Genomic DNA, 25,836 nt, shown 5'->3' with positions numbered 1-25,836 from the left:
CTTTTGATCCGCCTATACACATCTGAATCACCCTTTCATCCGTTTCTTATAATCCTTTATCAATTTCGTCCATCGCACTCGGCGCTTTAAAACGGCACGATCTTCCATCTCTTGCATTGATTCTTACTCTCCGTTCCGTAAACAACAATGTGTTGCTTCCAGTCGCGCGGCTTTGTGAAGAAGCCTTCTTCCCACCCATCCCGTCATACTCCTTTCCTCCCACCCTCGTCCAAAAGAGCACCCTCTTCTGCGCACGCGCCGACCCACCGAGTCTCCCGCCGCGAGTTTTCGCTCCGAAATCCTCCTCATGCTGCAAGGAGTCGTCTGCTCCGAGCTTCCAAGTGTCGTCTGCTCGCGCTTGCAGAATCGTCTGCTTTCTGCGCGTTTCTGTCGTCTGCTTTTGAAAGAATTGCCATAGCGATGCGGCGTTCAAAATCGGGATGAAGCGTGTTGCAAAGAGACGTTTGCTCGTGGGTGTAACCCCGATGGGTGACACGAACGGGTGTCCAGATGGTGTCACGGTGCTACAAAAACTTCCCAATGCAACTCAGACTGGATTGAGGTGAAGCATTTTTTTTCGGTGTGGGTGTGTGTGAGTGTGCGTGCCGAGATGAGGTGGGCCGAAATGCGAACTTGGCTCGCGGTGCTGTGGTGGTGTGCCAATCTAGGACGGGCGGGACCCGACAAGCTGCCGCTAGGTAAGTTAGAGCTAACCTCGCTCCAAATTGGTCAACAGCAATACTTTCCAGGTATACCACGGCCTTGTACAACCTTTGGTCGGGATGACGTTACTTCGTGGCAGAATAGAAGTTTGTGGTGCTACTTTTCGTGACGCTGTTTAATGTGTCACAAAAAGATGGCCACCATTCCCTTTCCGCAAGAACAGCGACGCTGTTTGACACTGCGGTTGTACAAGAGGTGGTACACCGTTCAGTGGGAAAAGTGTGACGACATAGTAGAGGTATTGCAATTTCGAGCTCGAAAGTTTCGTTTACCCTAATCATTTTACGAATTTTATTGCGACATAAAAGCCATATTGTGCACAAAAATGTAGATAAAATTGCCAGAGCCGTTATCTATTTAGTGCGTTGTTTAAGATGACTACTTCATGTAAAACTTCTATCTGCAAAAAATAATACGAAAAGAGAAAACCTGGTGTGTGCCGAAAGAAATGAAATTTAACCGATGGCTACTGTCGAGTAATGTCTAGTTGTATTCATTTCCTGAAAAATAATTTGTCTTCACCCTGTGCTAAATTATTCCACTCATAACATTTCCTAATGTAATTTTTCGCGCCCACCGAATAAGTACGGTCGCGATAAAAGTCAAGCGAAGAATTTTTAAAATCGTATCAAATCGTATTCAGCTTTTTTCGTAGTGTGTCACCGCCCACGAATTTTTTCTGGAAGACTTCAACTTTACTTTCTCTCAACTTATGAAACCTTGAGACCTATGACGACTTTATTTAGTATTGTTTACAAAATTCATCGGACAACACTATGCAGATATTTAAGGTTTCGTCTAACAAACGCGTACATCGCCTTAGAAACATGCAACTTGAGAATTTCATATGGTTCGATTATTCTACGTAATGGAAGCACCTATTTTCCGCGCACATAATATGCCTTTGTCGTGCTCAAAGAGAAAGCTATTTCAACATAGATGGTTCTATGACATTCACATTATTATTTCAAAGCTGGAGAACGCGTGCACCGCCGACACAAAAGATAGCTCTCTGCTGGTAGAATGACGTAGCTAAAAATAGCATGCATATCGTTCCTTTGTCCAATGAAATGCTATGCGATCTGGCTGTGTAAATGTAGTGTAGATTTCGCAACCCACTGCTACTAATATATAAAAGCGCATAACTTTGTCAGGCTGAATTGAGCAATTATTCCTGTGCTGGCGAGCCTAAACCAAAACTACGCTGTGTCAACAATGATAACAATAGGAATCGGGGTGCTCTCGATACCGCGCACGCGCACTGGCTGGGCCTGACATTGTCATGCGATGAAGTTCCTCTTTCAGCGTGCGCTGTTCCACCAGGGGTGTTACAAAGGATTTGCTAAATAGTATAACTATTAGTATTCTATGTTAATATTATTATAATATTATAAGGAATTGTATGGCCGTGAGCGGCATAGTGCCTACACGTCAGCCAATACGGTGCTTGAGGATGGGTATTGGGGGCGTGGTCAAAGTCTCTAAAAGGCATTGCGGTATAGCTATCCCATGTTATTTACCAAACAATGACTGTAAATTTCGGGTGCTCTTCTATAAACACCACTACAGAAGGACGATGCGTAGAGTCGAATACCACAGCAAAACTACCCGTTGCACATTGCTCGAATATTGTTTACGTAATCAGCTGTATTAGTGAGTGAAATATATGCATATATGCATATTGTTGTGAGACCTACTGGAGGAAACCCTGGTCTGTAGGACCCCAGAGTGTCACCAGTCTCTGTCAACAGCAGTTGCCGACTTCCTACTCACGCGTACTTTGTTTCTGTATTGTGTACACTCTTAAAAATGAACTTCACCGCATAGCACGCTCCTAGCCAACCATAATCTCGAATGATATCGTTATCTGCCCTGATTTGTTGAAAACGGGAGGCGTACGCCTTTTTTGTGACACTTATGCTGTTCATAATTGTCACAAAAAAGGTGTACGCCTACCGTTTTCAACAAATCAGGGCAGATAACGATATCATTCGAGATTATGGTTGGCTAGGAGCGTGCTATGCGGTGAAGTTCATTTTTAAGAGTGTAGTACGTCACGTGGTGAGTGGCATGGATAGTACATAGTGCTCCATTTACTCCGTAGAACTCAGAAGTTATACTAAACCCAGAGGATGTTAGTTGAAGTACATACACTTTTCACAAAACATGAGAGGAAAACAAATTACGCAGGTCATACAGTATAATGAAAAAGGCCGTGAAAATGTGGTAACTTCCATAGTTACCACTTACACACTTAGAAATTAACTTCACCACATAGCACGCTCCTAGCCAACCATCATCTCGTATGATATCGTCATCTGCCCTCATTTGTTGAAAACATGAGGTGTACGCCTTTTTTTGTGACAATTATGACCAGCATAAGTGTCACAAAAAGGCGTACGCCTGCCGTTTTCAGCAAATCAGGGCAGATAACAATATCATTCGAGATGATAGATGGGTGGAAATCCAGCGAACCGGTAGAGATGTAGGAAGGGAGTTGCCTCAGCACAGAAGCCGCCAGGCGGCTTCTGTCCTGAGGCAACTCCCTTCCTACATTCGAGATGATGGTTGACTAGGATGGTGCTATGCGGTGAAGTTAATTTTTAAGAGTGTAGGTCAACATAGCATCTGATAAAGGGTGTAAACGGGTGGTAAAAGTAATTACCATATATCCAAGTTGCTACAAAGAGGCGTACGTATGCTGAAAGAAAGTCGCTCGAAGTTGGGCTAGTAAAGTAAAGTTGGTTCTGCCACAAATAGAACCAGCATGCGGCAGAGTACCCTTTACAGGACAGCACCTTCGCGGTTTCTTTGGGATGACCAGCGAAGAAACGTTCTTACCATTTCTTATAATGAAAACGAGATGGCGTAAGAGCGCGTTGCAAGCGACATTTCATTATACCGCACCATCTATAAACATTAAAGGTTTACGGCTTTTCAAGCATTGCCATTTCGAGAAAAACTACCTGAACGGTGCGCCTACCTGAACGGTGCATTTTCCTTCGTATTTTTGATGTCTTATCGAGCGAATTCGCCGTGTCGAAGGCGATATGAAATAAATGTTTAGCACATGTTTCAGAACCATCATAAACGGCGTGGCTCAGCGAATACAACGTCCGCAGCAGCAAGGTCATGTTGGGAAGTGGAAGATCGAATCCCTCCACGGGCTACGCTGTCCGGGGTTTTCCCTGGGGAGCCTATTCAGAAAGATGCCCGCATAATGAAGTCGGAAGTTGCCCCTGAAGCCGGCCCAGGACGTATACTAACTCTCACTCTCTTCCAATTTTTGTTGCTATCCTCTCCCCATTTACCAACACGCCGCTCACAGGTTGCTATGCGGTGTTAACCCGTGAAGCAGCGGTTACTCAGCTCTAGCTTCTTCGTTGGGAAATCATGCAGCACGTCGCTAACACTGTCGAAACACACCTGATAACACGCACTGTTTTCTAACGCGGTACTCACCGCACGGTATATACGTACCTCCTCGTCGAATCGTCGCGCGAGGACGGCTTCAGCGATCAACGGTGATCAATCTTTCGTACGATTAGTCAACATAAAGCATCCTCAACATCCCGTATGCAATTAATCCTCCCGTGGGCCTCTTCTTTTTTATAGCGACTTAGAAAGCACTGACCCTCTCTCCAACATGTCTAGTAAACGATGCCTCTTATTGCTTCCGCTCTACTCTGTATATATGGATGGTATCTGCGCCAATCTCTTCCCGATACGAGTGCTGTGGTGGCTTGCTTTCTCCAAATAAATGGGCGCTCTCATCCCCTTATCTTCTTTAAGTATTTTCATAATGGATATTTGTGCCTGTCCAACAGACACCTTTGAGCAGAAGAAAGAATAAATGGAGGGTCCGAGATAGTTTATTCAAGAGTCTTAGACCAAGGGCATTAATATAATACCACGAGCTGCGAGACGAGAATAACCATTAAGGATGCCACATTGGTTGGACTGTGGATTATATGATTCTGGCACAGCTGAGGCTCCGTAAAGCATGCACCTTCTGTTTACAATGCCGCAGTACAATGCCGTCAAGTAATCGGCTCGGCCAAGTTCACACCAGCAGTCTTGGGATAAATACACGTCTCACAGCGCCGTAAAAAGTCTCTCGTTCGAAGCGTGCCAGTGAAATAACAATTCTGCGTTGAAAATGTGGGCTCACGATCCGAGGCTCCCGCATCCACTTTCATTCACCGAACCGCTCGATTTTCTAGCGTCGACAGCCACCTAGTTTAGTCACTCAAGAGACAGATAATTCGGTAAGTTTTGCAGTATACACTGTAAAAAAAAAATGTGCACTGCAATATACACTGCGATACTGTATACACCGTAAAAAAAAAAAAAAAAACTGTACACAGAACTTCACCGCATAGCACGCTGTGATCCAACCATTGCCACACTCTTAAAAATGAACTTCACCGCATAGCACGCTCCTAGCCAACCATTATCTCGAATGATATCGTTATGTGCCCTGATTTGTTGAAAACAGGGGGCGTACGCCTTTTCTGTGACAATTATGAACAGCATAAGTGTCACAGAAATGGCGTACGCCCCCCGTTTTCAACAAATCTGGGCAGATAACGATATCATTCGAGATAATGGTTGGCTAGGAGCGTGCTATGCGGTGAAGTTCATTTTTAAGAGTGCACGACTGATAGGGTTATCGCTTCTGATTCAAAGCGAGGGGTAGGGCGCCCGCGTTTATGTGTCAATTTGGACATGCGATAATCGACATAAAAAGGCGTACACCTCCTTTCTCCTCAATTCAGAAGCAATAACCCTATAATTCGTGCCAACACTCTTACAAAGGAACTTCACCACATAGCACGCTCCTAGCCAACCATCATCTCGAATGGTATCGCTACCTGACACTATTTGTTGAAAACGGGAGACGTACGCCTTTTTTGTGACACTCACGCCGTTCATAATTGTCACAGAAAAGGCGTGAGCCTCCCGTTTTCAACAAATCAGAGCAGATAACGATATCATTCCAGATGATGGTTGACTAGGAGCGTGCTACGCGATGAAGTTCATTTTTAAGAGTGAACGGTTGGCTTACAACGTGCTATGCGGTGAGGTTCTGTTTTGAGACTGTTTCTACGCGATAATAATAATAATAATAATAATAATAATAATAATTAAGAGTAGATTTACACATAAGGTGAGTCCGTCCACACTCGTGTGGCTTTATGCTGCACGTACCGCTGGGTAGGACTGTGGATAATTTCAGCCACCATGGGTTCTTTAACGAGCGCCGAAAATCTCCGGCACACGGTGCTGGATATATCTACGCACTGCATCAGTTGGCCCCTACACTTTCGCATTTATCGGACTTTTACTGCTCTTGATTGGTTGGTTGGTGGCGTTTTATTGCCGATATTGCGCCATATTGCTCGGTAGAAATCGTGCGTCCTGGGGCGACTTCATGGGAAACTGCACTCTATAGCGTCTGAAAACAAAGAAGACTATCTAAACAGCACAACCGATGCTCGCATTCTTAAAAATGAACTTCACCGCATAGTACTCGCTTAGCCAACCATAATATGGAATGATATCATTACCTGCCCTGATTTGTTGAAAACAGGGGGCGTGCGCCTTTTCTGTGACACTTGTGCTGTTCATAATTGTCACAAAAAAGGCGTACGCCTCTCGTTTTCATCAAATCCGAGCAGATAACGCACTCTTAAAAACAAAACTTCACCGCATAGTACGCTGTGCTCCAACCATTGCCAAGAATGATATGGTTATCGCTTCTGATTCGAAGAGAGAGGGGGGCGCATGCCTTTTTGTGACAATTTTCATATATCCAAATTGCCACACAAAGGCGTACGCCCCCCTCTCTCTCTCTCTCTCCTCGAATCAAAAGCGATAACCCTATCATTCGCGGCAATGGTTGGCGCACAGCGTGCTATGCGGTGAAGTTCTGTTTTTAGAGTGCGATATCATTCGAGATTACGGTTTGCTACGAGCGTGCTATGCGGTGAAGTTCATTTCTAAGGGTGCGCATGCGAACCTGGGTCACCTTCCACTTTGAGCGCGCGCGGTCTGATGCTCTTGCAAGCTTACTGCTACTGAAACAGCGCGGCCAGTACCAACTCATTGTTGCCGTGCCAACGCATCCAGGCCGGGTGCGCTCACACAATTCCTCCCTTTTCCCAATGCAACTGCACGTTTTCGGAAACATCTGTCGTCGTTGCGCTGCTCCTACGGAGCGCGTAATTAATAGTTAATCTCGGTGCGCAACGCGCATGCTGTCTAACCCCGTGTCTCGGAGCGTTTCTGCTGACGCTCGAGCTAGCTGCGCTGCAAAAAGAGAAATTGTGCGTCAAGCAGCGCAAAGGTGATGAGAATGCACTTTATATAGCCCTGCGAGAAACTAAATTGTGTCGCGCAGCTAAAACGGGATTTTACCTTTTTTTAAAGAAAAAAAAGTTCCCGTTAACATTTGTGAAGCTGCTGTGGCCATGACCGGTGTAACGGAGAGGGCTGATGGGGAGAGGACAGCACGGAGGAGGCAGTGGAAGCTACACTCTTAGAAATGAACTTCACCACATAGCACGCTCCTAGCCAACCATCATCGCGAATGATATCGTTACCTGCACTGATTTGTTGAAAACGGGGGGCGTACGCCTTTTCTGTGACAATTATGAACAGCATAAGTGTCACAAAAAAGGCGTACGCCTCCCGTTTTCAACAAATCAGGGCAGATGACGATATCGTTCGAAATTATGGTTGGCTAGGAGCGTGCTATGTGGTGAAGTTCATTTTTAAGAGTGTAGTACGAGTCCAAGGGCGGCTTCCGAGGGGGCTGAGCCGCTGCTTGTTTCGATTGCCTATCAGAAAACTCGGAGAAAACATCAGACTGCGTGTTGGCATTTGATGCCGCGGTGTCCCACCCATTTAGCACGACCGTGGAGCACTAACGAGTGGATGTTGTAACAAATGGAAATGAAGTAAGGCGCAGTCATTGAAAAAGCGAGAGAGTGACAGAAATCGAACCCGTACCTCTTCATTGCTGGCCAAGTAAGTGCGTTATTGATTACGCCGCATCGGTGTGACTTCTCGCACTCTTAAAAATGAACTTCACCTTATGGCACGCTCCTAGCAAACAATCAACTCGAATGATATCGTTATCGGCCCTGATTTGTTGAAAACGGGAGGCGTACGCCTTTTTTTTGTGACACTTATGCTGTTCATAATTGTCACAAAAAGGCGTACACCTCCCGTTTTTAACAAATCAGGGCAGATAACGATATCGTTCGAGATGATGGTTGGCTAGGAGCGTGCTATGCGGTGAAGCTCATTTCCAAGAGTGCGTCAAGAGGCGCATGCTCGAGTCCCGCCTCTGTCTGCTCTTTTTTTTTTTTTTTTACAGCTGTCTTAATTCAAGCGATATATAACTCAACCACGCCACTGTAGACAGGTAGAATGAAATTGAATAAATGAAATAAATAGAATGAAATGAAAACGATAGGCTGAAGGGGAACCGCGTTGCTTAGCTTTAAGGATAGGCCAAGTATTTGAAAGCATCAGTGAAGTGCCCTTGTGCTTTGCAGTGACCGTTCAGCAGTCACGATCTATGTCTCTCTCGTCTTTTTAATTTAAGCGCGTCTCGTCTCTTCGTTTGCGACGCGGACACAAGGCATTGCCGATGTCCTTTGACTGTTTCACTCAGCGCACGTTGCCAGGGATGTGGCGCTAGCTGTTCAGACAAGAAACGACAGAGCGATACAACATATTTCCCAGCAGTAAAGTTTAAATTTCTAAATATGTGCGCATTTTCTTTAGATAGTTCAACGGATATATCTCGTAGTTTATAACTATACTAGCGGAAGTTCCCAGCTTTGCACTGCAAACTCATTGGATACACAGGACACGACCTTCGTGCGAGCGTAAAGGATTGAAAGCCGCTCATATTAGGAGTGATTAGGGGTTCTAATAAGTTTAGGAAACGGTTTTTGCGCATCGCGAGAAAATTATAAAGTAGTACATTTTCATTTCATTTCATTTTATTAACTTGCCCATAAACGGCCCAAGAGCCTAAACAATGGGACAATGACAATCAGTAAAACAGATATACACAACAGAAAATTAAGTTATCAAGTACTGGTAAAGAGCCTTTGGAATTTTTTAAATGTTTGAAATAAACGGGTCAGTATCACAAACATCATGCACCCTATTAAATAAACATTGAAACTGTATTATTGGGTTTAGTAAATTCACTCGAGTCACTTGGAACATCTGACGATGTCTAGCGAGAGCATTGAAACAAATTGCTCGGGTCAAACATTCAGAGTCAAAAACGCCATGCACATACTTGTAAAAGAAGACCAAGTCACGAGTTGTACGTCTACAAACTAACGATTCCATATGGCAGCGATATTCTCAAGTATTCATAATAGAAACGCCTTCCCAAATATGTGTCATAATAGATTTGGATAAATCTGCGTTGTACATTCTGGATCTTAGATGTCAAAACTAGACTAATACTATTCAACACTACCGAACAATATTCAAACCTCAGGATAAAGTATTTCTACTCAATGTAGCCCGCGAATCATCGGCTGGCCCTGCGTTCCAGGCTGTTCATTGCCAATCGCAAAGGACATGGCCCATCTCCATTTCCGAAAAGGAGCGACACCCCAAAAGGATACCCTCCGTCATCGTCTGTCAGGGGACACAATTGCCGTTTGGATAGGTATCTTTTTTTTTTTTTCGTAAAGGGCTTTTAGGGACAGGCCAGCCGGTCAGCTGCAATAAGACAGGCCAGCCGGTGGCCTGGTTAAATATCAATTTGTTTATTTACCATTTTACATGGTAGGACGACAAAGCTAAAAGTTGCCTAATGACCCACATTGACAAATTTGAACCCGCCACATCTAGATTTTTAGTGTAATCCTGCACTCTTAAAAATGAACTTCACCGCATAGCACGCTCCTAGCCAGCCATCATCTCGAATGATATCGTTGCCTCTCCTGATTTGTTGAAAACGGGAAGCGTACGCCTTTTTGTGACACTCATGCGGTTCATAATTGTCACAAAAAGGCGTACGCCTCCCGTTTTCAACAAATCAGGGCAGATAACGTTATCATTCGAGATGATGGTTGGCTAGGAGCGGGCTATGCGGTGAAGTTTAAGAGTGTATATCTGCTATACCAATGATCTGGTGCTACGCAGATGCTGAAGCTAATACCCTTGCCACACTTCAAACTTAATGCATTAAACGGAATGGCAGTAACTTCACCTCCTAACCAACCAACATCTCTAATGACATCGTTCTCTCCCATGATTTGTTGGAAACAGGAGGTGTATGCCTTTTCTGTTGCAGTTATGCCCTGCATAATTGTCACAAAGAAGGCGTACGCCTCCTGTTTTCAACAAATCAGGGGAGGGAACGATGTCATTCGAGATTATGGTTGGTTAGGAGGTGAAGTTACTGCCATTCCGTATAATGCATTAATTTTGAAGTGTGGCTACATTCTAAAAACAGAACCTCGCCGCATAGCACGCAGTGCGCCAACCATTGCCACGAATGATGTGGTTATCGCTTCTGATTCGAAGAGAGAGGTGGGCGTACGCCTTTTTGTGGCAATTTGGATATAGAAAAATTGCGACAAAAAAGCGTACGCCCCATTTCGCTTCGAATCGGAAGCGATAACCCCATCCATTCTTTGCAATGGTTGGCGCACAGCGTGCTATGTGGTGAAGTTCTGTTTTTAGAGTGTAGGGTATTAAGGACTTTAATCGGAATTGCAATGTTTCATCGTCCCCCACCGTCAGGTGAACAACTCTACGTAACAGCCGTCACAGAAGTAAGGGGCTGCAATTTGTGCAATCCTCACGTCCTAACTGATACCTCCAAGACAACTGGGCCAAGGGACATCGGCCAAGCGTTCGAGAGCGTTCCGCATGTTTGCTTCGTAGCGCAATCACGGCCGGATGCATCGCAACGGTAATTAATAGTCCGCTAAACAATTTCCCCCATGCACGGTATTAAAAGGCGAGCCCATTACCAGATGTGCTCGGGACTAATCCCGAGTTTGGTTCTGTTGCTGCACAAGTACGTGGAGAAAGCACTTACTGCTCTACCCTGGTAGCTGCGCGCTGCCTATTAGCATACTAGCCTCTGCCGTGCCGGATTAAATTGCAAGCTGAGCGTTCCTGGCTCAGGCTTTCTCGTCCGCTGCCAGCCTACGCGAACCCGCGAGTCATCATTTCTAGTGTTCGTTATTACGAAGGGGTCGTTCGGATCTTCCCTACCATGCACTCAGACAACTGGGAGAATCACAGTACCGGAGGCAACGAAACGTAGAATTACGAACACAACTGTTTCAAAGGGTTGCTCTGCTCCAAGTCATAAATGTAAGAGACGCTCACATGAGCAGAAAGTCGGCACCGTGAGTACTGAAACTGCTCCGACGGCGACGTCATGGCGATGCATTATAAATAAATAAATAAATAAAATACCGGAAATGCTGGACATTATTTTTGCTCACCTGAGGGTTCTTTAAAGGGTGCTCAAATCTCAGCGTTAATGCGTCGATAACATTGTGTTCGATGTCCCGGTTACGTTTAATCTAACGGATTACCAGCTCCCGTGCCATAGTGGATACGATGATCCATTTCCACGCCGAGACTGGGAGGTGACACGAGTTCGAATCCTGGCACCGGCTTCTGGCGCCAGCTTCTGAACCAGAGGGCGCCACCCTCTGGTTCAAAAGCTACGTAGGGGGAAGAACAGTAAACTCTCGCTATGTGTTAAAGCAGCATCTGTCAACATCCCTGGCTTTACTGTTGCCTCGACCGCCCCTTCAGTGACACCATGGACACTGCCGAGTCCATCCCTCTCAACACACATCCCTGCCCTCATGGGGCCGAAGAGCCAGATCCCCGTTCCGGCTCTCAAGGTATCTACTTGGTAAATGATGGACACAAAGTACAGAGGCCGCACGGCTGTGTTCACAGATGGTTCGTCTACGTCGGATGGCTCCTCCGCTACCTCTGTCATACCGGACGAGTCAATATCATGTGGGTCTCGCCTGTCACATCCCACTTCTTCTTCTTCTTCATCTAACTGGATGGTGTCTGCAGCTATGTGGTCTCCCTGGTGGGCACCTGCAGCTCCATTTCTTTTAAGCTGCGGCGTAAGTGTGAAGACGTGCATCGCACCTCGTCGACCTCTGCGGAGCTGTATGCCATCTTGCTATCTCTAAAGTCTGTCTTCAACTACCCTCCTCGCTCCTGGTGATATACACTGACTCAAAATCAGCCCTGTAATGTGTAGGAAGCAATGGCATCCGCGGCTTTTTGGCCCCGGTCGTAGTGAGTATCCTGACGGCGCTGAAGGTTCTTGGGGAACGAGGACACAGGTTGACCCCACAGTAGGTCCCCGGCCACACTGGAATTCAGGGCGACGATTTGGCGGCGGCGGCGGCCCACCGTATCTCCAGAGTCGTGCGCCATCATCCTTTCCAATGGAGATAGACGCTTCTATTTGTCTGCGTTGGTGTCACCCTTAGCCCGCCAACAATGACGCCATGACATCATTCAGTGATCACTCCTCCATGCAGTGGACCCGTCATTATCATTTAAGATGCCAGGTGGCTTCCCTCGCAGATTTACGTCACTTCTGCGGCGCCTACGACTCAACGTCGCCTTCACCCCTGTGTTCCAGGTTGGGCTGGGTTACAGTACACGACGCTGTGTCCAGCTTGCCACACCCCAGCTACGATTCCCCATATCATCGAGGACTGTGACCGGTACACGTGCGAACGCCGGGTGTTTCGACGCCAACTTGAGCTCCTTGACCATAGACCATTCAGCTTGTCCAAAGTACTTGGCCCATGGAGCTCCCCTGCGTATCAGTGCATCAGTGCCGGGCTCTTCGCTGCCTTTTTGCTTTCGTGCAAGACACTGGTATCCTCGAAGAGCTCTAAACAGAACTCCGACCTGTCTTCGCCTTCGCGCACACCATTAATTCATCCTCTCATATTAACATCTGTGAAGTGGGGTAGCGTCCTGTGGCTGCCACGGTGAAACATCCCATGTCACCATCACTTCTCCATCATTTATTTTTGTTGTTGTGACACGAATGTCACGCAGGTTAAGGGAGCAGAGAAGCATTTACCACCAGAACATCATATTTGTTCTGGAGGAATGTGCTCCTTGTGCAGAGTGTCATGGCCGACCTCGTTTCTCTGAATCGAGCGAAAGAGATACGCCGTCTTATTTATTACCTATAGGGCAAAGTTTCTACGGGGGAGCCACTGAAACGTGCCTTGGGCAGTGGTCTCTTTAACTGGTTGTAAACCAAGTACATGAAGGCATAAAGGAGGCCGATCCAATATGTGATAAAAACATATCTCAATGCCTGGTACATGGACGGGATCAGACTCAGCGTTGCTGTCGTAACGCTCTAGTGTACAAGTTGCCATACCGGCAACTTGTACACTGTTCCCCCACACGGTGATGTTCTGCACTTTGTGGCCTTGTAGTCATCCAGTGAGCTTCATCACAATACGCCCTACTGCTGACGCTCTCCAGAACTTTCTTGCACGTAGTTAACCATGTGTAACTAGATGGTACACTTTACTTTTGTAATGGCTGTACGTGCCCTTCCTGCCTTCATCACCCTTACAAGAGTGATCAAGTCATGCTCAAGTGAATGAACACGCAGAAGCAGGTGATTAAGCACTTTAACAGTACCTTAGTACTTTGAGTAGTTTATGTCGGCTCCTAATAAGTGAAATACTTCAGCCAGTTTCCTTGCGTCTTTCTCTAGTTACTCAGAGTGCCGTCTTACTCATCTTACGAAGCGTTGCCAAAGTATCCTACGCTTTCAGGGCCGAAACGTCGCCGACCCCACACCTCGTGTGTTCTCACGTTTTAGTTTCTGGCGCGCTCTGTTGAGTTCGTAATCTCTATTTAAAAACGTTCGCGTTGAAAATAAGAAAACGACGTTATACATCGCTAATTTCAATGACGTCAGAAATACTACTGATCATAGTCTGAGACAATATCGGTAAAATAAAAGAGCAAATAGTTGATAAGCAAAGAAACCACTGTGGCCTGACTGGAGATCCATTAAGGCCGATCATTTTCTCTCTAGCAGTAGCCTAAGTTGATTTTCACTCCCATTAGTTAAATTGGTGGCCTTCATTAAATGTATAAATCAATCCCCTGCGGCGATAAGAACGAGCCGTGGCATCGCCGTGATTTTAATAAGTATATGTTCCCTTTTCGTCGGCAGATTTGTGCGTGTATATTATCGTGATTATTTTGTTTGGAGTAGGTTAGACTATAGATTATTTTGTTGGACAGTTTTATGATTACGGTCAGGTTAATGACATCAGGATAAAATATCATAAGTCATCCAGTTGAGATAATGGCATGTTACAGGACGGGTTGGAAAAAAAGTTACAAACTTTTACTTTTCTGATGTAACGTGATAGAAGAAGAAGAAAAAAAGGGGGGTTTAAATCACGACAAAGTCAGCCTGGCTACTCCACACCGCTAAGCCGCAGTTAGATGGAAAAAAGAAAGAAAGAAAGAGAAAACCCAGTGGTTTAGGGGCGGGAGACACATCCCAAACTGGTGGGAATACTTGTCACGAACGAGGGATCAGAAAGTGTCATAAAAAGTCAATCGGGGGCGTTGTGGCATACGTCAACGTAGGCGCTTTCAATGCATCTGTTTGCCGATTGTATGGCTGAGGATCCAGGAGCTTTACAAGGTCAAATGTCCGGGCGTCCAGGCGTGCTAGACTTGCTTCTAGGTGTCCCGCGACTGTCGGCATAATTGGAGCACCTGAGGAGGAGGACGTGCTTTGTGTTCTCAACTTCATCGCACTCACTGCAGCTTGGAGTGGTGGTGGTGGTGGTGGTGGTGATAGGGCTTGCCGTTGCCGGCCTCACGTATGTGGGCAACGTCACGACTCACGCCCTGGGGGAATGTGCGTCCTGGGCCGACTTCTAAGGGAACTGTGTCGACATATGTCTGAAAGCGTCTGACGAAAACCCAGGAAAAACCACAGACAGCACAGCCGGCACCGGGATTCGAACCCGGGTACCTCCCAGTCTCAATGGTCCCAGTCCCAGTCCCAGCTTGGAGATGGTCACTTGGCCGGTTTGTAAAGCAACCAACCGCTGCACGGGACATTCAGCTGGAGCCTGGGCAGGAGACGCGCATGCTTGTCGATGAAACGACGGAAGCACCTGGAAGCGTAGCTCGGGTTGTCGACCCTGTACAACAGCGAAGATCTAGCAGATCCTGTCAACTTTTACTTTTTTTTTCTGTTACCACTACGATCGTTTAACATAACTTATGCTTCAGAAAGAATGGGGGACCAGTGGCATGGGGTAAAAGCATTCGCTCGTTGTTGGTAGCCAAGGTCGTGTTGAAGACTGGGTTCGAATCTTACCGCCGGCTGTGCTGTCTGAGGTTTTCCCTGGGTTTTCCGGCAGACTATACGGACGAATGTCGGCAAAGTTCCCCCTGAAGTCGGCCCAGGACCCCCCCCTGTCTCCCACTCCTTTCTGCTGCCCACACTCCATCTCTCCACGTCTGTATGCGGCTCGTGGCCACAGTTGCTTCGCGGCGCTAACACGGCATTTGAAATATTCCTCAGTCGTAAGGATGTCTTTGAGACGTCTTTCGGCGCCCCATTTCGGATCAAGATGCATACTGAAGTTCCCATGCCTCTCTTCCCGCCTAGCTTAAGAGCGTCGGATCAAGTCCGCCTGGGACTTCTTCCTGTTGGTTTCTCTCTCTCTCTCTCTCGACAAGGCCATAACTGCGTTTACTTGGACGGATAAGTCGACTGCAGCGCCGCCAGGATCGCTTTGGTTTTACTCGCAAGTGGCTAAAAAAGTCGACTGACGCGGTTTACACGGCGCAGTTCAGTCGCCATTAGTCGCATGAACTACCCAAGCCGGGTACAACTACCCTCTTGCGCTTTCTTCATGCCTCCGGCCTCTTGACCAGACTTTAAGGCCCTCTTTTGTGTGTGTGTGTGTTTTGTTGTTTTTCTTTTTTTTTTTAAGGAATAGCAAGTCGACCTACGCCTGCCTAACCTTTCCTGCCTTTCTTTTTTTTTTTCAATAAACATATCCTCCTAGCCGGCTGACTTATCTTTACTGCGTCGACTTCGTTTTTATGTCGATATAGACCGGTTTACGTGCAGAAACGACTTATTCGGTTAAGTCTACTTGTGTCGGCTTCACGTAAACGCAGCTCACGTCTGTGCAGCCACGGTTGCTCCGCGGCGCAATACGCGATGCACCTCAAGAAAGGTTGAGTTAAGTCGAGTTGATAAGAAAATTAAAAAAAAAGGTCCTTCATGCAGAACGCGTCATTTCCCAATCGCCGCCAGCAAACGAATAAAGAGCGTGGTTAATTTCCCGACAACCTCCACTTCGAAGGTTTCCGTCCGACACTCTTCAAACACGAACATTCTGTTTCTTGGAAGACTCGCATTTGCATTGGGAACACGCAACGCAAACGCGGCCATTGTGAAGCGGCACAAAGCAAACGCAGAATTAATTGTGACGTCGATAGTTTGTGTGGCTTCTTAGGCGGCTGGTTCCTGATCACACACCGGAGTATACGCTTGACAGCGCATTGTTTCCATGGTCGCATTATCCTGTCATCAAGAGTCAATTCATTAGAGAGTGCTTTGTTTGCGCTTCTGTCGCTGAGGCCTCGTCGTCCTCGTCTGAGCGAGGGAAATAAGTGACGACGTCCTTATTATGATCCGGCGTAATACGTGCGTAATATGATCACGTGCGTAATAGTGTCAGAATAGATTTTCTGTATTAATTATGTGCAGCACTACACTGTTGAGCTAGCTGCTTCATTTAAGAAGGCAGCTGTAACTCTGTTATAATTTTCGCAAGCTCACTCTAGCTTTTTCCTTTTTTAAGGTAACTTATTCGTGAGTAACATACAGAACGTTAACAATCCACAAAGAGCGAAAACTGATGAACAGTGAACCGATGAAGAGCTAGAAACAACGCCGTCTTTCGCAGCGCTCGTCGAACATTACAACTCGAAGTTCCAGGGTTGTTCATCTTTCGTTGGCTACTATCCGCCATACTTGAAAAGTGACATCTTAGAAGAGTACCTAATTTACGTGCTACATGCGTGGCATTAAAAAAATAAAAATAAAAATCTGAAAGAATCTTGACAGTTCTTGTAGCTGTCGATTGCGTCTCTCAATTTGGGTCACATTTTTAATCGGAGTTGTCCTTTAACATATTGGGCAAACTCTACTGGTCGAAAATGAGCACACAATTCGGTGAATGAAGCCAGTTTTTACGGTCGGAACAATGTAAAGCAACGCCCGATTAGGTCGGCGGTTCTTCATTGGAGAGTTTTAGGATAATGTAGACGTTTCACGATACCTTTTCCTAAAACATGATAAGGCAAATCAATCAATCAATCAATTGCCTGATTCCTTTGGAGTGGGCGACATCATGTTGCTGATATTTGATTGCCTAACAGCGGCACAGAATTGGGATCGGAAGGCGCTAAGATTTACTAATACTCTCTATTGCGCACCTTGTAGGTTACCATCCTTAACCAAGGTTACCATTACCGTTACCGTTAGGTTACCATACCCAACTGTTCATCGTACAGTGCCTTTTCCCCTTCGAATTATTCTTTTCTTCCAAGTCTCACTCTGGCCACACCGATGCTCTTCGAATCTTATCATTTGAAACGCATTGCTAGACGAAGCCGCTTAATGCGAATGGCAAGCCCGGAGGAGGCCGCAAACCGCAAACCGAGGTTACGTCTTTTTTCTTTCTTTCTCTCTCTCTTTCTTTCCATATAAATTAGAACGCTACCGAGATGCTCATCAACAAGGTTTGGTTGCTTGCTCTAATGCTTTTTTTAAGGGTCCCGCGGTGTTTTCAAAGCTATACTGTCAGTATTCTTTGACACTGCCACTATATGATCGAATTTCCGCTGATATCGAATTGTTTCCGGTCCCGTTGACTTCGTTATAGTGATGTTTTTGCATATTTTTATATGGTTTATACTACAGTGTGCATTGTAGGTATCATCATCCCATTGCACGGCTTGCGGCTCACATGCAAATATTTTTTTGTGCATACTTGTACTTAATGACAATACACACTTCGGTCAGCCCTCGATTTCTTCCAACATAACGACACCTCATGAGGATTTAACTACCCAAAGCTATAACTGACGGCCGTGTTCTCCACAATGTCGGTATTTCCGGTAACGTCGAAGCCGCTCGCATATTAAGTAAGCCAAGCACGCCACAGTTAGCCACAAGCTAATGAGAAAGTAAGTAACTCCCAGAGGTACCATGCCTCTATATTACACGCCGTATCGCGGTTACGAGAGTTATCGCATCTTCACTCCCTGTCGTCTGCATTATTACTGACGTCATGTGCATTGCATTCTCGAAGGAATGTTAAGCGTAAACTTAGGAGCTTTTTTCTTCTTCTTCTTCTTGTGCTCCTCATTAATTCAACCCTTGGAAAGATACGGAGGCGTTCTTGGCTTGGCTTGGCTTGGCTAGATAAGTGTAGCGGAAGCCCTGAAAGTTTTACTGCCTTAGAATAGGAATGTGCAGCATCGGAAGCATTGCCCTTTAATAATGCATGCCAACCCCGTGGACGCAGATATTCTCAAGAGAGTGAGGAGAGATATGTAGCTCATCTATGGGGTAATCGATTATGGAATCTTTGAGCGTCAGCGGTTATATCCTTGTGCATCAGCCGCGATGGATTTCCACTTCAAAGTTAACGTGTGCAGCACTCCATGAACGCTGTCCTCGCTGAGCAACGTTCTCCTAGAACGACATTCTTTTGAGCAAGTTGCACTCAGGAAAGATGGGTACAAGGGCTTAATATTGAACGACCCGCTGATACATTGCGAGATTGTTTAAATAGCTTTAAGCGCGATATTTCACGTGTGAAAGCATATGTATGATGTGCTTCAAGAGACAGCATGGAACAACCGAGTGATTTTGAGGTTAGAGTTGTGCACTGTGTGTGACGTCATATGCAAAATTGAATCCAAGAAGGCGTCGCAGTTTTTTGTGAAGTGGGGTAGGGTCCTGTGGCTATACTACGGGGAAGCATCCTATGTCATCATCACTTCTCCTTCATTTATTGTTGTTGTTGTTGTTGCTGAGAAGAACAAGGATAAGCAAAGGCATGTTTCAGTTTCGGTTTTACGTTGGCTACCGCACCCTTGCGGACATTGCGAGAATGCAAGATCGCGATAAAGGTTGTTTTGAGATATGACTAGACGTAATCAAGTTTCGTCTCCCATGGGCGTCTTGGTCGCCTAGCAGAGCAAACTGCGGAAGATACTAACAGTGACAGAGTCGCTTCGGCGAAAGGAGTTGCTACAAATTTATCTATAAACAGCTGGCTGCGAATTTAAGTGCAGTATTTTGCGGGGTGAGTGACAGCGATGTTTTAGCTGTGCTTTGGATCCGACCTGTTTCTTTAATTATTATTAGTTAAGTTGGTTTGAAGTGACGTGCTAATATTGACCATAATGCTCAAGATAGATTGGTTTGGTTCGGTTTTAAGGAAAAAATACAATTGAGATTTTGGCTTCACTAATGTGAGGCCCGCAACTCCACATCACTTGCACCAGTTGCATATAACAGTACACAAATTAACACATAATAGTACTTTTCTTCGATGCAGTACATTTCCAACAGTCATTGTGTCCCGCCAAGCACAGAGGCATTCTCTATCTGCATATAAACTAACTAACGATACCGCTGCAATGTCTACAGCATGAGTATTTAGTTGAAGTACCTAAGGTAGTCTACAAGCAAGGTTAGCAACTAAACATTTTTGCTCCAATATATGTTTGAAAAGTTGCCTCTGCCGCATATCGAGTAAGAATGTGGCAGAGTACCCTTTAAAGGACAGCTGCTTCCATGCAGGTTTGCTTTAGTAACTGGAGAAACGCGCTTACGAGTTCTGATAACGATAACTTCCAAAAGTTGTACTTGCAATAAGTTCAAAACAGTAAGCGCTAACAGTAAGTTCTAAAAAGATATCGAGTAGAAACAAACAGTAAATGTCATTTCATTCTAACTTACTTCCGGCACGAGATATCGGTTCTCTGAATCTGATTCCTGACCTGCAGATTCCTAAAGCCTAGTTTATGTACATATGGTTTAATAACTCTGCAGCTACCAACGTTTGTATGCCGCTAACAGCTGCAGTCGCTTCGCGGTGCTCACATCGAATCAAGCACCATACTAGTAATACAGGGTGTTTTTTTTTATCGTTTACTGACATTTTTTAAAAACTGCGAGAGCAGAACTGATGTCATATGAAAGAGACAATGAAAGAACTGATGTTCTGAGGCTGGAACACCATAGAAGGGACAAATACATACAAAGCCTCAATTTGCCTAAGAAATTAACGATGAAAGATGAAAGTCACTGAAAAGGTTAGCCAGCTGTAGGACTCGAACCCACATCTTCTGGATTGCCGGTCCAGGGCTCTTTCATGTTAAGCGGCCAACCTGTGGGAAAGAGCATGTAACTACAGGACGACTAAATACCTGAAGTTCATGAATTAACTTGTAATTTGATGTTTCCTCGAAAATGCGAGGCAGTGGAATTGGGGCAATTACTATTTGAATCCACTCTATTTCTTAAAAATCGTGGAACGAGCACGTGCTTCACGATATAAGTAGCCAAATATATTTTGCAAATGAGGGGAAACCAGAACTACGCAGTTCTCGAGCGCAGAAACGACATCGCTTCGGCTTATCTTGGCTGGAAAGCGGTCTATCTGGCCAACAGATCAGCGTTTATTCCAATCAGATCGATCAGTACAAAACACGTGACCCTCCAAAGGGAATGCCTTTTCCCTCTTTCTTGCGCTCGAGAAGTGCGTGGTTACAGTTTCGGTTCATTTGCATCACCCCACATCATCATCATCATCCATTCATCTATGTTGTTGTTGTGTTGTTGTCATTTGCATAGCAAAATTTGGCGATTTATATCTGAAAGTACGTGCTCGTATCAGGGTATTTAAAAAAAAAGATATTGGATTTAAATAATGGCTTATTCCAATCCTTGCGGTCTCGCATTTAACAATACAATACAAAGTAGAAAGCAACGTCAAAGTCCAATTAACTGTGATGACACTGAGGGAAGGTAAAACGGGTAGGAACACTTTATTACAATTAAGGTGAAGAAGGCTTTCGTGCAGAGCCTGCACTTCATCAAGTTAAAGAGTTCCTCGAAAACATCAAATTAGTAAGTTAATTAATGAATTTTATGTAATTAACGGTCCAGTTGCATGATCTGTCGTACACGATGTCCGCCTCGCCGCATACCTGTGAAAACCGCATCTTAGTAACTCTCATAGATTTATTATAACGATTCAATAAAGGATTAAAAAGATGCCCTACATGGTACTGTACCGAGGCTATTCGCCTCTCCAGCTGGCTGCTCGCCACCTAGCGGACCCTAGCAGAAGCACTCAATGAATGATAGTAACAGCAGACGACAGGTATATTTCGCGCTGACCCGAAAGTGCCGCAACTTTCCTTCGTGTGCGATGGAGTGTCCTGGCTTACAGAACTCAAACAGCAACAGAACTGCTCAATTTCCCGGTGAAAAACTACTGCGGAGAAGAATATTCAATGTCGGGAAGAGGAAGAAGAAAAAGATACTATCAAAGGAGCGGCGTAAACTAGAGTCACTAAAGACATAGAGTAGCTTATTTAGTGACTTTAGCGTAAACGAAAACAACGAAGACAGCAGGAAACCAAGCGCGAGTTATCTTATTTGGGCAATTTTTGAAGCGTGTCTCGTGGAAGAAAGCATGAAGCAGGGCGATTTGTTCATCGGCAATCATTCTTTTCTCCGCCATCTTAAGGACGACGCGAGCGCCTCTATAGGTAGTTGGAGAGTATGGAAACCAAGAACAGTACTTTCTCTCTCTCTCACTCTCTCTTCTTTACGTCACCAGTGCCGTGCAAACCCGGAAACACAAGGACGTCTGTTTAGAATAACAGTTAACAGAGATAGTAACCCGTTATCACAGGATGGGAACTCTGCAATTTTGATATCTCTCGTTACACGTTACTCTTTCTTTATGGTGTCGAGGCTATCTATTCTGCCCTCCCCACATTGCACGCGCAAACACGTAATACTTCCATCATCACTCTCCCCCCCACAGGACCCCCTCCAACACAGAAGAACGCCATCCCGCCCTGTTATCTCCAAATATGCAGGGACGTCGTGACAGCACGGTGACATTGTACCCGTGGTGGTCCTTTCGGGCGCGTTCCGCCTCGCAGGGCACGACAAGAAAATTGAAGAAAGAAAAGCTCTGAGGTGCAAAATGCGTCCTCCTCCAGCGCTATTCCATTTCAATAGAGCGGCACAGTGTTTGCACATTGTGCGTGGAATGCGAAAATAACGTTGAAGAATTTCCTTTCCGACTGACTTGGCGCGAAACGCATTTCTGGCCGATGGCGCGTACTTTTATTCTACTGCTACCGCAATGCAAACTTTCCGCACCATAACAAGACCTCCTCTCTCTCTTGCTTGCTTGCTTGCTTTCTTCTTCATCTTTTTTCTTTCTTTTCTCTTCTTTTTTTTGTGTGTGCGTGTGTGCCCTTCTATTCCCCATGTAGCTCTTTTTGCATTTCCGTGCATGTTTCTTATACATTCTTGTTTTTTTTTTATAGATGTGCACGTTTATGTTCGATGCGCCGTTATTATTATATTTTGTTTGCACGCTCTGTCTCAATGGTTGTCTGTGTTTTTGCTTGTGTTCTGTGGCCTTTTGCGAAGGTTTGCATTTTGGTTAATGGCCTAGCTACAGGGCAAGGACACCGCAGGGTCATACTGACTTGTATAAGAATGGTAATGGGAAAAGTCATATTTACTGACCCATCAGAAAAATTACGCCCTTTGCATTTCCCGTAAACTAGCTTTTGTCCCAACCTCTACCACACTATTTTACTGGCTCTTCATAAACGACCGAACCCGAACGATGTCTCTTCCGATATACATCGTCTTCGGACCTGATAAGCTAACTCGTTTTCATAGCCATCTGCATGATCTTAACGACGCCCATAAAGAATCACACCTAGTCTTCTGATTGCTTCGCTCATTGTTTTGGCACAACGGCTATAGTGGGCTTCCCTACACACCTACTATTACACACATTACAGAACGTGAGATTAAGCACACGACTCTGCATTACTTTATGTCATTATCTTACATTACAGCCGAAACACGCGCAAAAAAAAACATATTTCCGAGATCATCGGCCATAAAACAGCGATCAGCAAACACAACACTGGCCATAGTTTGTACTTTATCGGGGCCCCCGTATGAAGAATTCTTGGCCGGATCTTCATCCTTTTGTATTCGCAAAGTGTGGCTATCAACCTCCCCTTTCTTATGACACACATAAGAAAAACACACAAAACGCCGGTGGTGTCCACGCACAAAAGCGCGTCTTGTGTTGAGGCCTGGACGTGTTTCCCCTTGAGCCTTCTTCCCGCGTGGCGGCGTTGCTTTTCAGCCGCTTCTTCCGCCGGGAGGAAGTGTATGCATTGCTACGGTTATTTATGGTACGTCATGGTTGCCAGAGCTGCGGCATGTACAACAAGAGGATAGGAAATTAATAATCTTGGCAGGGCGCTGTTTCTCGGCAGCTTCCTTGCAAGAGAACCAGATACTTTTTCCTTGGCATTATGTTATCGTATATAATACCGGTTCACTCTCTCTCTTCTTCTCTTTTTTTTTCCTTTAATCTCGCAGGGGGCTTTAATTAGCAGAGTTTCAGCAAATGCTTTTGTTTAGTCGGCGTTGCTCTTATCCCGGGATTAACGCGCACGGGGAAGCATATACATCTCGTTGGTTAGCATTCATACGAATAGTAACAGATTTTCGTAAAGTAGCATTGATACATTTATTGCTCGTTTTTTTTTCTTTTTTGCATCGGCAAGTGAAATTGATGGTGGCCATTTTTCACAATATATTTATTCTTCACAGTTTACTCAACGACGTTTCTAAAGCGAAGCGCGCCTCTATACGAGTTCGTAGAGGGAGGTACATAAACGAGTAATTTCTAATATATGCACACAAAATACAACATGTTTATCAAGGAACTGATCTCATAGAGAATTCCAGACAACCTTCTGCGTGTTTTTCTCTTCTTGCCGGTCGTCGAGTTCAGTGCCGCTGTCGTCTGCTATAGTAGTGTGGTCTGCACTCTAACTCATGTTAGCAGAAAACTGCGCTGACCATTCGACTCTGATCCTTTTGCAAAGAAATACGACGATAACGCATGACTAGTTATGTTGGCTGTGCCGCTAGTGACACTTTGTTTTGCAGACGACACACGAATGGGTAGCAGACGAAGGGAAACGACCTCTATGTCGTCTGCCTCGTCCTCAGGTCGTAAACGTCTCGTCTCCTCCGTCTCCCAATACGGCTGTTCATACTATTGATTCCCATTACCATCGTTCTCTGTCTCGTCACAGCCAACAAAGTTTCCGTTTTTGCATTGAGTAATGTTCTCGTCAAAATAGGCCTTAAAGGCATGCTGCCGTCTCATTACAGGATTCACGGGAAAAAATGAAACAGTCAGGTTGTTTTCATAATGAATTAGACCTCTTCGAAGCGAGCGTCGTGTAATGATGGTCGTAGCATCTTAGTGGAGGTTTCTTATCTTTCCAGAGATAAGATCCCAGGCCAGACGGCCGTGGTCGTTAGAGGGCGCCCCGTTTCCGGTTTACGACCTGGGGATTTACGATTGAGAGGGCGGTGCTTTTTTTGCCTTCTGTCATCTCTGGAGACCCATTTGTTGTTGTCCAACTTCTACTTCTTACTCTTCTGCGTTCGTTTAACGCAGTTCGTATCCGTCTGAGTAAAGCCAAGTAACGTTTGGCCTTTGCACTGGCGTGGACTTAACGTGTCGTTAAACCTCACGCGACGCGTTCAGGGAGGCAAGTTTGTTACGTGGAAACCTGGAAAGGTTTTCTTTTCTCGATTTTTTAGGTGTGGGCTTTCGATGTTTGGGTGCTCCGTAAAAATATGGTGCTGAAAAAGCAGGCTTCACTGTGTAACAGACGTAGCGTAACGCATTTTAATACGTTTGAAAGATCAATTTGCCAGCTGTTGGTGTGTTCCAACGGCTGGTGCATCTGGTAGTGGAAAATACTTATTGGTGTCACTTACAGAGAAACCGACAGACAAATAAAGAAGAAGAAGAAGTGAAGGACAAACTCCCCACGCATTAATTGGTTTATAGTTGCCACGGCTTTTAATTGTCTTAATTAACATCTCACAACCTTAGTAAAGGTTATAAGAACCGTTCGTTCCATAGAAGTGTTTCAGGTCTCGACTTGCCGGATAGAACTCCGTTATTCCTTCAACTTCTTTGTGTCTCCCATGTCAATCTATAATACTGGCTGAACTTCCTAGCTCTGCATGCCGGTTCTCACCTTCAGGAACACGCCAGCGTATCAGTAACGTAACAAAAACAAAATAAATAAATAGAAGGAACTATCATTGCTACACACGTGCACTTACCGAATAGTTCATGATGACGAATAGCAGCAAGAAGACAAGGACAGGGTAGAAGTAGACAGGACGAGTGCAGACTCTCAACTCACGTTTAATCAAAGAACACAGCATCTTAAACGCTAACATCTAGCTCACAGACGATCACCTAAAAATCTACAGAGAGGGCAAGGTATATCCCAAGCAGCACAGTGTACTGAAAGTCGAGTGCGATAGGGGTGGCCAGGTATGTGGAAGACCTTGAACAGGCGCATGAAACTAAGGAACACTGATAAGACACATACCGTCCACCCCTATTGCACTCGACTTTCAGTACATTGTGCTGCATGGGATGCTGCCGGCTGGGAGATAGCACTCATCATCTTATCCATGCGTAGAAAATCTATTTCCACGTCTGCTAACGCGACAGAAGGGGAGCTGACACATCTGTAATTACACGTGGCAATAAGGAATGCCTCCATTATCTCCAGCTCCAACTGATCTTTATGAACTGCCAGCACGTCGGTCTCATGAAAAACGACATACACTTACAATCTCGGCAA

The 25,836-nt window shown here is 45.3% G+C and overlaps 1 protein-coding gene across 5 annotated transcripts in view; it reads left to right on the top strand.

Annotated features, from left to right (window-relative positions):
- Positions 1-327: 327 nt before the first annotated feature.
- Positions 328-25,836, top strand: part of LOC135394969 (glutamate receptor 1-like) — a 101,960-nt gene continuing 76,451 nt past the window's right edge. For all 5 annotated transcript variants that reach the window (XM_064626099.1, XM_064626095.1, XM_064626096.1 and 2 more), the window contains exon 1: positions 328-698. In XM_064626099.1, coding sequence (XP_064482169.1) covers positions 611-698 — 88 coding nt within the window. In that variant the 5' untranslated portion in view covers positions 328-610. The remainder of the gene's footprint in view (positions 699-25,836) is intronic.

The sequence above is a fragment of the Ornithodoros turicata genome, chromosome 5 (genome assembly GCF_037126465.1).
Source record: "Ornithodoros turicata isolate Travis chromosome 5, ASM3712646v1, whole genome shotgun sequence".
Lineage (NCBI taxonomy): Eukaryota > Metazoa > Arthropoda > Arachnida > Ixodida > Argasidae > Ornithodoros > Ornithodoros turicata.
This window is presented reverse-complemented; position numbering and strand designations above follow the sequence as displayed.